Raw genomic sequence first — 15803 nt, 5'->3', positions numbered from 1 at the left:
GTTTTTGTGTTCATTGGGAGGGGCACTGGGGCAGGGCACTGAGAAAAATGTAGGCAACTCAGTTAACTGCCTGAATCCTAGCCCTTGTCACACTCGGGCTGTCCTTCCTTTTCATGCTATCAGACTGGATATGTAGAGCTACTAGCATTTAAACATGTAGGAGAGAAATTAATCTTATTTTCTGCTAGGTGTAAAGGCATCTAAGTAGATAAGCTGCAAGAAAAATAAACAAAATTAACACTTTGCAGTGATGTGAAGACAAATTAATATTTACATTCCACACCCCTCGCCCCCCAAAAAAGAGCCTTGCAAAACTAACCAAAGTCTTGCATCTGATATTTCATGGTAAATTCTTTATGGTACAGGCTTTTGAATTTGTAGTAATTATATGCATGTTAATTAGAAGGCTATTAATATGAATGATTGAACGGTTCCACAGTCTTTCGGGCAGAAACTTCTTTTTTAGAGTCTTTTAACTGGCTTTTCTCCCTTTTGCCCCCAAATACCATCATCATGAAGGTCTGCTATTGATCTGGAGGAGATGGCATCTGGTCTTAACAAAAGAAAAATGATTCAGCATGCTGTATTTAAAGAACTTGTGAAGGTAAAAGTATATCAAGACTCCACTACATTTTTCTATGGACTCAATGGCTAAAAATACATTAGCACTACAAACAGAAATACTATCTCAGAAAACTTTTTTCTGTTTTTATAGACTATTCATCAATATTAAAAATATTGAGGATTATTAACTTTTCTAAAGTGGCTTATTTTTTATTATAAACTTTTCTGAATATAAAATTGTGAGTACAGATATGAAAGCCAGCACTGTTGCTGTAAAAAAAATGCCAAAGCCATGTTCCAAAAAGTTAATACCAAGTTTTACCTATCGAAGGTCTTGCTTTTGTATAGAAAGTCACCCTGGGTGAATGTTCTTTTCAACATTGTTCATTTTGTACATAATTTCCTTTGAAAAGACCAAATATCCTAACTCTTGCCTAGATTATGAGAAATTTTGAATTAGTGAAATTTTGTTTTGCATCTAGTAAATATAACCTATGTAATCAATATTATTACCCTGTCTCACCTTAGAACTGATATTGCAGTTGCTGTCATGAAAATTATGGTGAAAATCTTAGAGCTTTAAAAAATATAAATGGGTCTAATGGTGGGGGAGAAAAACAAAGGAACTAAAAAACTTTTTTTTTTTAAGAGCAACAGATGTTTGCTAGTCGTCTCCTAATATTTTTCCCTATGTTGCGTGATTAATTTCATTTACTCTTTTGGTTCCTGCATAGCTGATTAGTACTTAAGAGTCTAGTACGTAAGAGTCTAGTTGTCTCAGATGGTTATGCCACTTCAGTTTAGTTCTGTAGACTAGTTAATGGCTAAGGAAATTTGGAGCAGAAAATTTCCCTAAGGAAAAGGGATCAGAGAATTTATCCAGTCATACTTCTCAGTTTGCAGTTGAGAAAAATGAGATAGCTAGAAAGTGGCAGACACAGGCCTCATTTCCAAATTCCTTGTGTAGGACTTTTCATCTAGCACCAGAGGTGAGCATGGGTGAGGAAAAATTGTTATTTTTAGGGATTGGCATCTGTAGGCAATTCTGGAGCATCAAGTGCTTCATTAAGAAGCATTTATTGAGTATCTGCCTTATTCCAGGCAGTGTGCCAAATGCTGCTGATAACACAGATGAGTAAGACTTGTCTTTATACACAGAAGCTTATGGTCCAGAGCAGTGGTATATAAAGTAAGGTTGAATTGTTTTCACAATAACACTAAGACATTATTTGCCTTTTTTGTTTCTTTTACTGTATTGATAATTGCACTGATGGTACAAAAGCAATTGTAGGTAAAATTCCTTAGGATGAATCAAAGCAGTGGTACCAAACTATACTGGTTGTCATTGTACTCTTTACTACCTACTTGCAGTAAAAATAAAAAATAAAAATAAAAAATACCAGTTTCATTTAAGAATGTCTTTGATGGCCCTGGCTGGTTACTCAGTTGGTTAGAACATTGTCCTGATATGCCAAGGTTGTGGGTTTAACCCCTGGTCAGAGCACATACAAGAATCAACCAATGAATGCATAAGTAGAACAAAAATTGATGTTTTTTTTTCCTCTCTCTCTCTCCCTCTAAAATCAATCAATTAAAAAAAAATTAAAGAATGTCCTTGATGGAGCAATAAAAATTATTAGTTGTATTAAACCTTGACCCTTGAGTATACATGTCTTTATAAGATTTTGTGTAATGAAAGGGGAAATACATATAAAGCCCTTTTGCTGCACACTGAAATTTGATAGTTGTTTTTTTTTGTTGTTTTTTTTTTACATTGTTACTTATGCAGCGCCTACACCAAAGACACCATCTTCAAGGGCAAGAAAGGGCTGCAAAGTGTTTAGTGTATGCCTTTCTTGACACCACATTCACTAGTTTCCAAAAGTGAATGGGCAACACAAAGGCAATGATGGTTGTTTTGAAAGTACATGCATCGTTGATTGTAAGCCACTTTTTTTTCTAGATTACCATTTTTATGTGAACTAACAAAAGACAGGTGATCTGTGGCTATTCAGACTTGGACATTTGGCATATATTTTCTCCTAAGTAAATAAAGTGAGCGCGTCATTTTAGGGACAGATAACTAACAATATTGTGGCCAGTAATAAAATTCAAGCTTTCAAGTAAAAACTAGAAATTTATATCTCTACCATGAATTTGACAGTGTCCTAATATTACTTTTCTGGTGAGATCAGTATTGATATTAATAAATAAAATCATTTGATCTTTTATAGTGAATGCAAACCCCAATATTTTCAAAATGACTAATGTATGAAGTTAGAAAATCATGCACCAGTATAAGATCCATGCAAAGTACAAGATACAATAACAGATTTTAATGTAATAGAGCAGGGATTTTTCAACCACTGTGGGGCAAGAATTTTTAAAACATGCAGTGCCTGACTATTTTAGTCAGGGGCACTGACCTCTTTCCTTTAGATTGTCAAATAAAAAATGACAACAGCCAACACAACACTAGCCATCTGGTGTGAATGAATAAAATTTATACCTATTTTTTTGTCATATCAGCAAAAATACATTTTTTGGTGTGCCACATAATTTTAGTAATTAGTTTATGTGTGCCATGAGGTGAAAAATGTTGAAAATCATTGTACTAGAGTATGACAGTTTATATGGTTTCAGACTCCACATTGTAGCTAACCTTTACAAACTACCATGATTATAAAGGAGTCCTTAGACTAAAAAGTTCAGTACTGCTACTATAAGGTGCAGTTGGAAGAGTAGATTTATAAAATAATAATTCTTGTAGTAGGTTCATAGAGACCTTTTTTGGCCATGAGATATAGAGAATGTAAATGTAGGGTGGCATCAGTGTTCTGAAAGGATCTAGAAGGAAAGGGTGTGGATTTGTCTTTTATTGAAATGTTTATTTATTGGTTTTAGAGAGAGGAAGGGGGAGAGAAGGGGAACATTGATTTGTTATCCCATGTTTTTATGCATTCATTGATTGCTTCTTGTATGTACCCTGATTGGATATCCAACCTGCAACCTTGGCGTATTGGGATGATGCTCTAACTAAGCTACCCGGCGAGGGACTTGGATTTAAGTTTAAGATAGATTTGGCATATTTCAGAACTTCTCTTAAGGCTAGGTCTGTGCCTGAGAAAGAGATGGCTAAATGTGTGTTATTTTTCTCCCTTCTCTTCACATGGCTTTCCTCAAAACTCAGGTATAATATGGGTTATACAACTTTTATGGTATCCTTTAGCATGGGCTGGGCAAACTTCCTCTTAAGAACTAGATGAGGTTTTATGGGCTATTTCTGTTGCAACTCAGGTCTGCTGTTGTAGCACAAGAGCAGTAAATGAATGGGCGTGGCTGTGTTCCAATAAAACTTTTTATACACATAGTTTGCCAGCCTCTGGTCTAGGACATTAACTATTACTATGGCTTTATTATTACATGGAGATACATGTTTCCAGTTTCAAACAACTGACTTGTAAATGAGTCAGTCTGTTATTTTGAGAACTGTTCATATGTGTATGTTAGTTTTCCACTGAGCTTATAAAATTGGTGGTTATTTTTTACTAACCCTCTAAATATAATGAATTTATACAATAGTAGATCTTTGGCTTTGGAGAATTTGATATTTAACTGACCTTGAAAGTCTTCACGTGTAATTTGTAATTTTGTTCATACATAAACATGTCAAATTAAACATCAAGATAGGTGCTGTCTCAATATTGTAGCCATTAGCCACATTGGGCACTTTTGTGATGTGACTAGTCCAAATTAAAATGTGCTTTAAGTATGAAATACATACAGATTTGAAGACCTAGTATAGGAAAAGGGAATATTAAAATATCTCATTTTTTAAACATTTCAACTACATGTTGAAACGTAAACATTTTAGATGTACTGAGTTTAATACAATATTAAAGTTAGCATCAATTGTTTTAGTTTTTAAAATGCCATTACTAGGAGTTTAAAAATTCATTTGTGTCCTTTACATATATTTTCATATTTCTGCAGTGCTGATGTAGATTGCTCCTTTGACTCATACTTGGTCTCACATTTTATTCACATTCTGCTTTATCCTAAAAAGTGTTTTGAGATCCTTACTCTGGATTGGTTTGTAAATACAAGCTTGCACAATGAATTATTTTAAGTCCTTAAATTTCACTATATGTATACAAAGGGAAATAGTTATATTAGAATGGTAGAGTTATGGCTGCCTTTTATGCCAAATGTCCTTAAATTATTTTTACAATTTAAAAGTTGTGGAGAGAGAGAGGGGTTTTGAATATAACCATATGTTAACCTGATTTTCTGTTTATTTTTGGAATGTAGCTTGTAGACCCTGGAGTTAAAGCATGGACACCCACTAAAGGAAAACAGAACGTGATCATGTTTGTCGGATTGCAAGGGAGTGGTAAAACTACCACATGTTCAAAGGTAAATTTACTTAATTCTAAAATAAGGTCGTGGAGAAGATATTTGTAAAAATCAAATTTTATGTTAAAGCCAGTCTTTATAGTATTGTTGCTTTATGGTCTTGTATTACTTGATGTATCTAGTATGTATTTGTGATAGCTTTTTGTAGGATAGGAAAAAATAATCCTGCAGTCTCTCTTGTAAGAATGATAGACTTGAGTATAGCTATGCTATTTCTTTTATCAGAAAGACTTCCTGTCCTTTAAAGGAGCTGAGTCTATGGTTTTTTAGAGGAAAAAAAATGGAAAGTTTACCTTATCTCTGATGGCTCAAGACTCCCTTTTCACAGTGTCATACCAAGCATAATACAGATCTTTATTTTGCTTATCCTTATGCTAATTTTTAATTCATTATACCACCCTTTCCTCCAGAATTGGGTGCCTTAACTTTGTTACCACATTTTGCTTCACAAGCATTCACTGTGTTATGGTTTAGAAAAAGGCAAAGAATTATTTCTTAGAGGATTATGTGATTATTTATACTTAATTAACACTAATAGTTGTTAACATTTTGTACTATAGTCATTTTTTGCTTGATCATTTTATATCCTTTGAATGTGACTGTATGGCAGTTAAAATGTAAACTATGTATTAGGAAATTTGCTGTATTCAAAATTTAATAATATTACTCTTAGGAGAATATGAGTAGTTTTACTTTCTTCCTAAATAACAAGGATAAACAAAAAATTATATAATACTTTATTGATATTATATATTTTTAATCTCCCTTTTCCAGTTAGCTTATTATTACCAGAGGAAAGGTTGGAAGACCTGTTTGATATGTGCAGACACATTCAGAGCAGGTAATGTGTTGAAATTTGAAGATTTGTTTTCTGTAATTTTTATTTTTAAATTTGAGGACTCATTAACTCTTTATCTCATAGGGGCTTTTGATCAACTAAAACAGAATGCTACTAAAGCAAGAATTCCATTCTATGGAAGGTAGGGTTTTTTTTTTAAATTTTGATACTCAGGTGCCTCAGCTTGTCTATTTTATGCTATCTAGTCACATAATCTATACTTATAAACATAAATCCTCTCTGGAACAAAGTTGGGATATATTTAATAATATTAACTTTTATTATAACATGACTGTTCTGATTCAGCCTGATAGAATGCCTGGCCTGCTTATCATCCTGCCTTTGCATACTTCTGACCTCCTTCTGCTTCTCTATTCATTTTATTTCTGTCAAGACCTATCTGAAGCATTCCTTGATTAAACATACAGTGGTGAATTCTATTCTGTCTCTTTTTTTAGTATATCATTTTTAAAGTTTGATCACCTTAAAATGGCTTATAATCTACAGATATCTTAGGTATTCTGATCATTGCTCTCATTCCATTTATACATTGCTATTCTGTTAGGTAGTTTGCATATGTTATAATGATTAATTAAAAGAAATGAGTCCTCAAGCCCTGGCTGGCGTAGCTTAGTGGATTGAGCACAGGCCTGCGAAGCAAAGGGTTGCGGGTTCGATTCCCAGTCAAGGCACATGCCTGGGCAGGCTGTGTACCTAGTAGGGGACACATGAGAAGCAACCACATATTGATGTTTCTCTTCCTCTCTTTCTCCCTCCCTTCCCTTCTTTCTAAAAATAAATAAATAAAATCTTTTAAAAAAGAAAAGAAATGAGTCCTCAAGATATGGAAGCCTCCCAAGTGTCCATCAGTAGATGAGTGGATAAAGGGACTATGGAATACTATTCAGCTATAAAAAAGAAAATGTTACCCTTTGTGACAGTATGGATGGACTTGGAGAATATTATGCTACATGAGATAAGCCAGTCAGAGAAAGACAAATGCTGTATGATTTTACTCATATGGACTCAGTGGACTAACAAGCAAAATAGATACAGACTCATAGATGGAGAGCAGGCTGACAACTCTGGGAGGGTTAGAGGGTGGAGGGATACAGCAAAAAGGAATAAGGACTAATGGCCATGGATACTAGTGTGGTGATTATGGGTGTGGGTGGGAGATCAAGAGGATAAATAGTAATGGGGAAAAAAATGAATCTAGATTGAATATAGAAGGATTTGTTTGAGGAAATAGCACTTTTCTTAACTTTATTAATGTAAATGGTTTATTTTACCCTCAGAAAGAAAGTTTAAAGAAGCTAAAATTTGAAGTAATTAAATAGATGACATTTTGTTAGTCATTTCCTTCTCCTTTATGGCCGACCAAAAACCTGAACTTAGTGAACTTCAGCTATATGTTCTTCATTAAAAATTTTTTTCTTTTAGTTATATTTTATGATAATTTTGAAGAGATGTATTAAAGAATAATGTTAGGAATTTTATTTTTAGGATAAGAACTGTTTCTAATAATAGATTTGAAAATCATGGGATAATAAACAGTTATATCTGTCAGATTCAAAATTTGCAAGTGATATAATATAGTTGATAAGTACTTGAGCTTTTGACCAAAACCAGAGCATTAATTCTTAACCAGTATTCTCAATACCATTTATTAAATAATCTCTCCTTTATTCATTTAACTTAAAAAAACATATGACATATGGACTCACGTATTAGTGAGCTTTGTTTCCTCATGGGGGGCTGAAGGGAATGGGACTGGGGAAGAACTTGAATTATATGTGCAATATTAAGTATATATATGTATGTATATATATATAAAACATTTGGTGGGGGGAGGTAGTAGATACAGAACTGTTACATAATTTTTCCTGTTTTTTAAAAAAACACTATTTTAATCAAAAGTTTTAAATGAAAGAAGTGCAAGTACTAACAGTTTCACTGCCCAGTTATCAGTTTTTAGCTTGTCCATCTGTGCTTATTTTCAGTGGCTATACAAATGAACACACAGATATAGTTAGATAAATAGATCACTTTATTTTATTACTTTTCTTTTTTTTTTTCTTTTAGAGAGAAGGGAAGGGAGGGAGAGAGAGGAAGAGAGAAACATGTATTGGTTTTGCCTCTCTCACGTTCCCCAACCCAGGACTGAACCCAAGCATGTGCTCTGATGGGGAATCGAACTCACAGCTTCTGGGTTTATGGGATGACCCTCTAACCAACTGAGCCACACCAGCCAGGGCAATAGATGTTTTTTTGTTGTTGTTGTTGTTGGTTTTTTAAAGATTTTATTTATTTATTTTTAGAGAGAGAGAGAGAGAGAGAGAGAGAGAAACATCAATGTGCGGTTGCTGGGGGTTATGGCCTGCAACCCAGGCATGTACCCTGGCTGGGAATCGAACCTGGGACACTTTGGTTCCCAGCCCGTGCTCCATCCACTGAGCTACGCCAGCCAGGGCGCAATAAATGGTTTTAAATTGAAATGGAATCTTACAGTGCTTTGTACTTCAATTACTGTGATAGTGATTATATGGGTTATATAAATTTGTCTAACTCATCCAAATGAACATTTAAAATAGTGCATTTTATTGTATGTGGATATACCAATATAGAGTTGATTCAAAAGGGGATCTTATTGACAAAATAGTGATGGAGTGAGGTGCTGGTTGTTGTTTCTTGATCTGGGTGTGTTTGCTTTGTGAAAATTCATTGACTAGAGCCATAGCTGGTGTGGCTCAGTGGATTTGAGCACCAGCCTGCAAACTGAAAGGAAAATTCATTGAGTTGATCATTTGTGCAACTTTTCTATGTGTGTTATACTCCATCAAAACAATTACTAAAAAATGGGATTTTAAAAAAAAGATTTTATTTATTTACTTTTAGGAAAGAGAGGGAGAGAAACATCAATGTGTGGCTGCCTCTAGTGCATGCCTTCTACTTGGGGACCTTGGCCTGCAACTTAGGCATGTGCCCTGACTGGGAGTCAAACCAGCAACCCTTTGGTTTGCAACCTGTGCTCAGTCCACTGATCTCCACAAGCCAAGGCAAAAAATGGGATCTTAATAACTCTGTAACAAACTATACTGTTTAAGATAATTCTTTTTTATGACATTGTATTTCTTTGTATGCGTGTATGTATTTAATCAAGTTCCTTCTTATTAACACCTTTGATCATATTTCTTTGCACAATTATAAATTTTAATTGGATCTTACATTTAAAGTACATGGTCATAACTAGTCTATATCTACTCTTTTGACATTTTCTGGCCTATTCTCACCAGCTTATTTCCCTGGATAAATTTTATAATTCTTTATTAAGTTTTAAAAAAGAAAAAGTCTCCCCAAGATTTTGATTGGAACTACATTGAAATCAATTAATTCAGGGTAGAACTGACATCTTTACTGTATTTGTATAGTTCCATTTAGGAACCTGATAGGTCTTTTTTGTTAAAAAATTTTATGTCCTGGCCCTGGCTGGTGTGGCTCAGTGGATTGAAAACCTGCCTGCGAAGCACAAGGTCACTGGTTCGATTCCTAGTCAGGACACATGCCTGGGTTGCAGGCCAGGTCCCCAGTAGGGGGTGTGCAAGGGGTAACCCTCTACACATTGATGTTTCTCTCCCTCTCTTTTTCCCTCCCTTCCCCTCTCTCTAAAAAGTAAATAAAATCTTAAAAAAAAATTTATGTCCATACCAGTAACTTTCTTCAATTAAATCTCACAGATATTCTTATTAAGTATATTTCTACCAAATTTATATTGTTAATTTTGGGGGAAAACTTTTTTTTACATTATCTATCTTTTCACCTGACAGTATCGATAATGTATAAAAGTTGCCACTAATCAATTTTTGAGGATTGTGAAAGTATAGTGAAATAGGAATGAAATTAAACTTTGTGGAAGACATTTTCATTTTAAAAACCAAAAGTCTAAATGATCAGACCATTTTATCCAAGTTCAGCCTGTAGAAGTGTGTCATAACGATTTCAAAGAAACAGCACTACTGTATTTCTCATATCGGCTGTATTTTTAATAACAAGAAATTGGAAAGACCTTAAATAGCCTATAATAAGGCATTTATTTAATAAATGATAGCCATCTGATGGAATGCTGTATAGCCCAGAAGTCATGTTTTACAGGAACATTTAATGGTTTTTGTAATGCTTACAAAAGGATGTTGAATGGAAAAGCATGTGTGAAACCCTAGGTAACCAAATTCAATTACTATACTAAAGGACATGTGTGAAACACAAAGTAATGTAAGTTCAATTACTGGATCAAAAAAATGAAAGAAAACACAACTCAGAAAAGTCATGAAGCAGAATCATACAGGATTTTGTAATTGGGAAATTGGATACTCCTTTATGCCGATCTAGAAGTAAATTCAAGAGTCCCCAACCCCCGAAGCTCACCCGAGCTCCTCTTCTTGTCCCTCCGCCTCCAGTCTTTCACAAAACCCGTCCCTGGTGCCAAAAAAGTTGGGGACCATCAAGCAAATTGCTATATTTAATATTTATTAGAGTTTATTCTTCTAAACTGAAATTGAGATCATTATGACTTTTCCAGAACAGATTAAAGGTATACTAAAAATTTCCAAATTGCTAGTATTTGGAAATTTTGTGTTGTGGTCGTTCAATCATTTGTCTGTGTTAAATAGCTACACAGAAATGGATCCTGTTATCATTGCCTCTGAAGGAGTGGAGAAATTCAAAAATGAAAATTTTGAAATTATTATTGTTGATACAAGTGGACGTCATAAACAAGAAGACTCTTTGTTTGAAGAAATGCTTCAAGTTGCTAATGCTATAGTAAGTAAGCTTCAATTTAACATTATAAAGACTGGTTAACTTAATTTTAAACCTGATTGAGTTTATGATCCATATAAATTATTTTTTGCCTGTAAAACAGATTCCAAGTAACTTATTTTTGTTCAGGCACCTTTATCTCTATGATAAGGACTTAATCTTCTGTACATTAAGTATAAAATTTTCATGAGCTCATATCAGAAAAATAATTTCCTAGCTCATTCATCTTATTAGCATGGATGAGAAAACATAACAAAAAAAAATTTAAGAATTAACCTTCGATGGCTGTTGAATTTCCTTTCAATAAATATTCACATTAAATTAGAAACATTTAGTTTAAGATGAATTTTCAAAGATTTTCAAAATGAAGCATTCAAAAATATTAACCGTCATTTAGTGTCTCATTAAAATTGTGACTGGTGTGGCTTAGTGGGTTGGGCATCATACCACACGAACTGAGGGATCACCAGTTGGATTTCCCATCAAGGCACATTTCTGGGTTACTGCTGGGCCTCTGGTTGGGGACATGCGAGAGGTTGATGTTTCTCTCACTCATTGATGTTTCTCTTCCTCTTTCTCCCTCCCTTCCCCCTCTCTAAAAGTAAATTTTTAAAAATCTGTTAAAAATAAATAAAACTAAATTGTGATTGAAGTAATTTGAAAAGAAGGAGCAGTTTATAGCTAATTTGTACCACATATTATAAACCAATGTTTTGCCATTGGGTGGAGGCAGAAATTCTTTGGCTAATGGTTAATGCTAGTCAGTTTCTTTTTAGCTGTGCTATTATTTTGACATAGTTGATTAGAACTAAGGGAAATAGCCTCACCTCTATTGTATTCACTTTGGTTTCTGTGTATGCTTCTACTTTTTATTTCTGTCTGATTTACTTTTGCTTTTCTCTTTGCCAAGAATGTGATTCTTCCAGGTCTTTGTATAACTTCTTTCTGTTTATGTATGCCTGGGCTCAAATGAGCCCAGAGAAGGCCTACCTCTAGAGAGGCCTTCTTTGACTACTGTAACTAAAGAAGTCTCCCACACCTCAAAACTGATATTCTTTATCCCATTTTAATTGTTTTGTACACTTGAAATATTGTCTATTTATTATCAGCTTCCTCTGACTAGAATGTAAGTCTGACGAGGAGAAGGATTTTCTTATTCATTTGTCTTAGGTTCTAAGACAAAGATATAAATGGTGCCTAATACATAGTACTCCCTCAATAAATATTTGTTGATTGAATGAGGAATTATAATAAATATTTTACATAGCTTCTAATAATGAAATTGCTGAAGGTCAGTAAAAATATGTATATTCTATTTTTATTTTCTAGCAACCTGATAACATTGTTTATGTGATGGATGCCTCCATTGGGCAGGCTTGTGAAGCCCAGGCTAAGGCTTTTAAAGATAAAGTAGATGTAGCCTCAGTAATAGTGACAAAACTTGATGGCCATGCAAAAGGAGGTGGTGCACTCAGTGCGTAAGTATTATTGATGCTCTTGTCCTATATCTTAAGCTTATGTGGGTGTGGGTGTGTTTATGGCTTTCATATTGATCATTTAAAATATGTTCTGATATTGGACCTAATATGATCTGTAAAAGAAGTTTAAATAGAGACAAAATTTTGGAGTTACTAGAAACTTGAGCTATGTACCTTTGTCTAGTTAGCTTTGAAAGAAGTGAGAAATTTGTCTTCCTTTTATGTTTTCTTTTTGCAGAGTTGCTGCCACAAAAAGTCCAATTATTTTCATTGGTACAGGGGAACATATAGATGATTTTGAACCTTTCAAAACACAGCCTTTCATTAGCAAACTTCTTGGTATGTATGCTGGGGGGATACACACAAATCTCCAAGAAATAGTGTGGATCTTTAAGACAGATTAGGATAGTAATCCTGCCCTCTCTCTAACTAGTTCAGGAAAATAATTTCCTTCCATGATTTATCTTCCTCACTTGTCAAATAGGGATGATGATTAGAGTGGTAACATGAGTTATTAGATGGCAAGTTCTTTGGAAAAGTTTTAGAGCACAATACAAAAATACGTGGTTGTAGTTATAGCAGTGGTAATGGCAGTAAAACTTCTGTAGTGTCTCTGGGTGTTATAGAGAGCATGGAATATGGAATTAAACCCTGGGCTTTGTCACTTAACCTCTCTGGCTTGTTTTTGCACCTATAAAGGGAAACAGAAACAACAGAGCCTGTCTCACAGGGTTATTACATGTGTACATGCATTTTGTGTAATGTAAAGCAAGGTGTACTACTGTTAATTCTACTTTTTTGGATATTACAGGTATGGGTGACATTGAAGGACTGATAGATAAAGTCAACGAGTTGAAGTTGGATGACAATGAAGCACTTATAGAGAAGTTGAAACATGGTATAATGAGTAGCCAAAAGCATTTAATCTTAGATATCTTCTCTTATTTTCTTATTAATAAAGCTAGTCTTATTTTGTTTGAAATGATAAGCCTATTATGAAAGTCAGTTCCTCAGATGTTTATTTTTAGATGATTTATATGCACACCATTTTAAATCTCAGGCATCTGAGTAATTATGAAATACATTTTATGTTTTTTCTTGTAATCAATTTCCTTAAAGTTAAAATTGAGACTTTCATTGGGTTCCTTGAAGTAAAACAGGTTAAAAGTTAGAACACTCTCTTTAATCTACTTACAAATTATGAATATGTGATAAAATATGTAAAAAGAAAAGATAAGCATAGCCCATGGATACAGACAATAGTGTGGTGAAGGCCAAGGGAGGTGGGGGTAGGGCTGGGTGGAGGCGAGCAAAGTGTGAGGACATCTGTAATAGTGTCAACAATAAAAACAAAAAAATAATGAAATACACAAGCATATTTTCTTCACATTGAAATAGAGAAGTATATCATTGTGAGTAAGAGCTCAGGTTCTTAAATCTAACATATAGTTATATATGGTATGACTATACCATATATAGTTATGGTATATAGAGTGATACAAGGAGGTATCACTCTTAATTTCTATGGTCACATTCTGTCTTGCCTTTTTGCTCCTTCTAACTTATCTCATTAGGTACCTAGGCATTTACCTCTGTCTTTAATGTTGGTGTTTTTCAGGGAACATTTTAGGCCATCTTCTTTCTCTACACCTCTTACTCATATCTATGTGTTTACTGGACCAGTCATGGATGTTTTATAGGTAGTTCAAATTCAACATGTCCTTATCTTCCCATCCCACTCCATTGTCATCATCAATGAATGGTAAATTCATTTGTCTTTTTGCCTGTCATAAACTTGGATGTTGTCATTCCTCTGATCTCTTCCTTGTTCAGTCTATCCCTTTTCCCATCATTCAGTTAGTCCTAATGATTGATTCTACCTCCTAATTATCTCCATTCCCTCCCCTTCTCTCTAGCTGCTCTGCATCTATGAAAGTTCATCTTTTGCCTAGATTGGTTATTCTAAATCTTTTAACATCTTCTAACTTCTTGTACTTTTCCACTTGAGTCAATTTTTTTTATACTGCAGCCAAAATGGTCTTTCAGAATGCAAATCTGATTTCATTACTGCCTTTCTTAAAATCTTTTCAGCAGCTTCCCATTGCTCTTTGAATGTTTAAATGACTGCCATCTAGCTCACATCTTCCATGTCACGTTTTGACATGGTTCTTAGCATTCCATGTGCTAGTCAGGCTGAGTTTCTCTTGGTTTCTCAAAGGTATATTGTTGTCTCAGCTCTGGGACTTTGCCCTTGCACATTGCCTATTAGACAGGTATCTCTCTTCTTTCTACTTCTACCCTCCTCTCCTCAGCCAAACTGGCTAACTCCTACTCACACTTCAGGTCTGACCTGAAAGGTCTTACAGGGACATTTTACCTGCTTCTCAGGCTAAGAAGAACCCTTTGCTCTTTATTTCCATTGCATTCTGTAATTGTATTATTCATCACAATTATTTGATGTCTGTCTGCCCTGCTTGAAGATGAAGGGAGGTTTCACAGTTCTGTTTTCTATCTTTTATGTTCACAGTACCTAGCTCAGTTTCTGGCACTCAGCAGATCTTTAGTAAATATTTGTTGAATGAATTAATCTATCCTTTATTGCCTGAAATTCCCTGCTTTCCACTATCTAACTAGCCTTACCACTGCTTTCGCTACCACACTAAACTGGATAATATATTCCTAGTAAGTCTGCTTTCTGAGCCCTGGGTCATTCCTTATGTCTCTCCATATTTTGTTTCTACTATTAATATTCTATTCAACTCTGAGGTCACTAAGGGCCTTCTAATTGGCAAGTGACCTTTCTTTTTCCTTGGTTCCCAATATTTAACAGTGTTATCTGCCTTTTCTATTTTCAAACTCTTCATTTGGGTGCCATGACAGATTTCCTATATTATCACAGCTTCAATTGTCACATCTCTATAATGGCCAAGTAAGTATTTCAGCCTTAACCTTCTCTACCACTATTTCATTCTGCATTTTTAGCTGCCCGCTATAACATTTCTTTTTAAGGTATTATACTGCCACTTCAAATTCAGAATGCCTAAAACCAAACACCTTTTCCATTTGTATCTTTAGGACGTAAATAGAAAGCACTTTTTCTCCTTTATCTTGTTAGTTCAGTTTTTTAGTTGAAGTTAAGTTGCATGTGATTAAATGCTCTGGTTGTAAGGATATTATTTCATCACTTTTGACAAATGTTCAATAATCCATGCTCCATCATAAAACATTTCCATTACTCTAGAAATATTATTCCCCTTCCCAGTAAAGCATATTATAGGAATCCTAGATTCCTATAATACATCCTTTTTTAATCCTAGAATACATCCTTTTTTTCCTATATGATTTCTTTGACTCAGGATAATATTTTTACATTAATTCATGTAGTTGTACTTGTAGCCTGTTCTTTTATTTCTGAGTAGTAAGTATGTCATCCACAGTCTACCCATTTTCCAGTTTATAGACTTCTAAGCTGTTTAAAAAACTCCAAATAATCATCTAAAGTGTTTGCCATTTTACATTCTCACCAGCAATATATGAAAGTCCTGCTTGTTCCACATCTTTATGTTTTGTTCATTAAATTCCACATATAAGTGAAATTATATGGTACTGGTCTTTCTCTGACTGGCTTATTTTACTTAGCATAATACTCTCCAGGTTCATCTATGCTGTTGCAAAAGGTAAGATTTCCT

At 34.3% G+C, this 15803-nt stretch overlaps 1 protein-coding gene and 1 non-coding gene across 3 annotated transcripts in view; one reads left to right on the top strand and one right to left on the bottom strand.

The window, feature by feature from the left end:
* SRP54 (signal recognition particle 54) overlaps positions 1–15803 on the top strand; it is a 40432-nt gene that overhangs the window by 13884 nt on the left and 10745 nt on the right. For both annotated transcript variants that reach the window (XM_028506999.1, XM_036029257.1), the window contains 8 exons: positions 520–604; positions 4876–4980; positions 5755–5821; positions 5903–5960; positions 10489–10639; positions 11966–12114; positions 12353–12453; positions 12926–13012. In XM_028506999.1, coding sequence (XP_028362800.1) covers positions 520–604; positions 4876–4980; positions 5755–5821; positions 5903–5960; positions 10489–10639; positions 11966–12114; positions 12353–12453; positions 12926–13012 — 803 coding nt within the window. The remainder of the gene's footprint in view (positions 1–519; positions 605–4875; positions 4981–5754; positions 5822–5902; positions 5961–10488; positions 10640–11965; positions 12115–12352; positions 12454–12925; positions 13013–15803) is intronic.
* Positions 2337–2470, bottom strand: LOC114493671. The gene has a single exon (XR_003684283.1). It is a non-coding gene; the product is annotated as a small nucleolar RNA SNORA13 (small nucleolar RNA).

Source organism: Phyllostomus discolor, chromosome 1 (genome assembly GCF_004126475.2).
Source record: "Phyllostomus discolor isolate MPI-MPIP mPhyDis1 chromosome 1, mPhyDis1.pri.v3, whole genome shotgun sequence".
NCBI lineage: Eukaryota > Metazoa > Chordata > Mammalia > Chiroptera > Phyllostomidae > Phyllostomus > Phyllostomus discolor.
The sequence above is the reverse complement of the archived record's forward strand: the minus strand, read 5'-3'. Positions and strand labels throughout refer to the sequence as shown.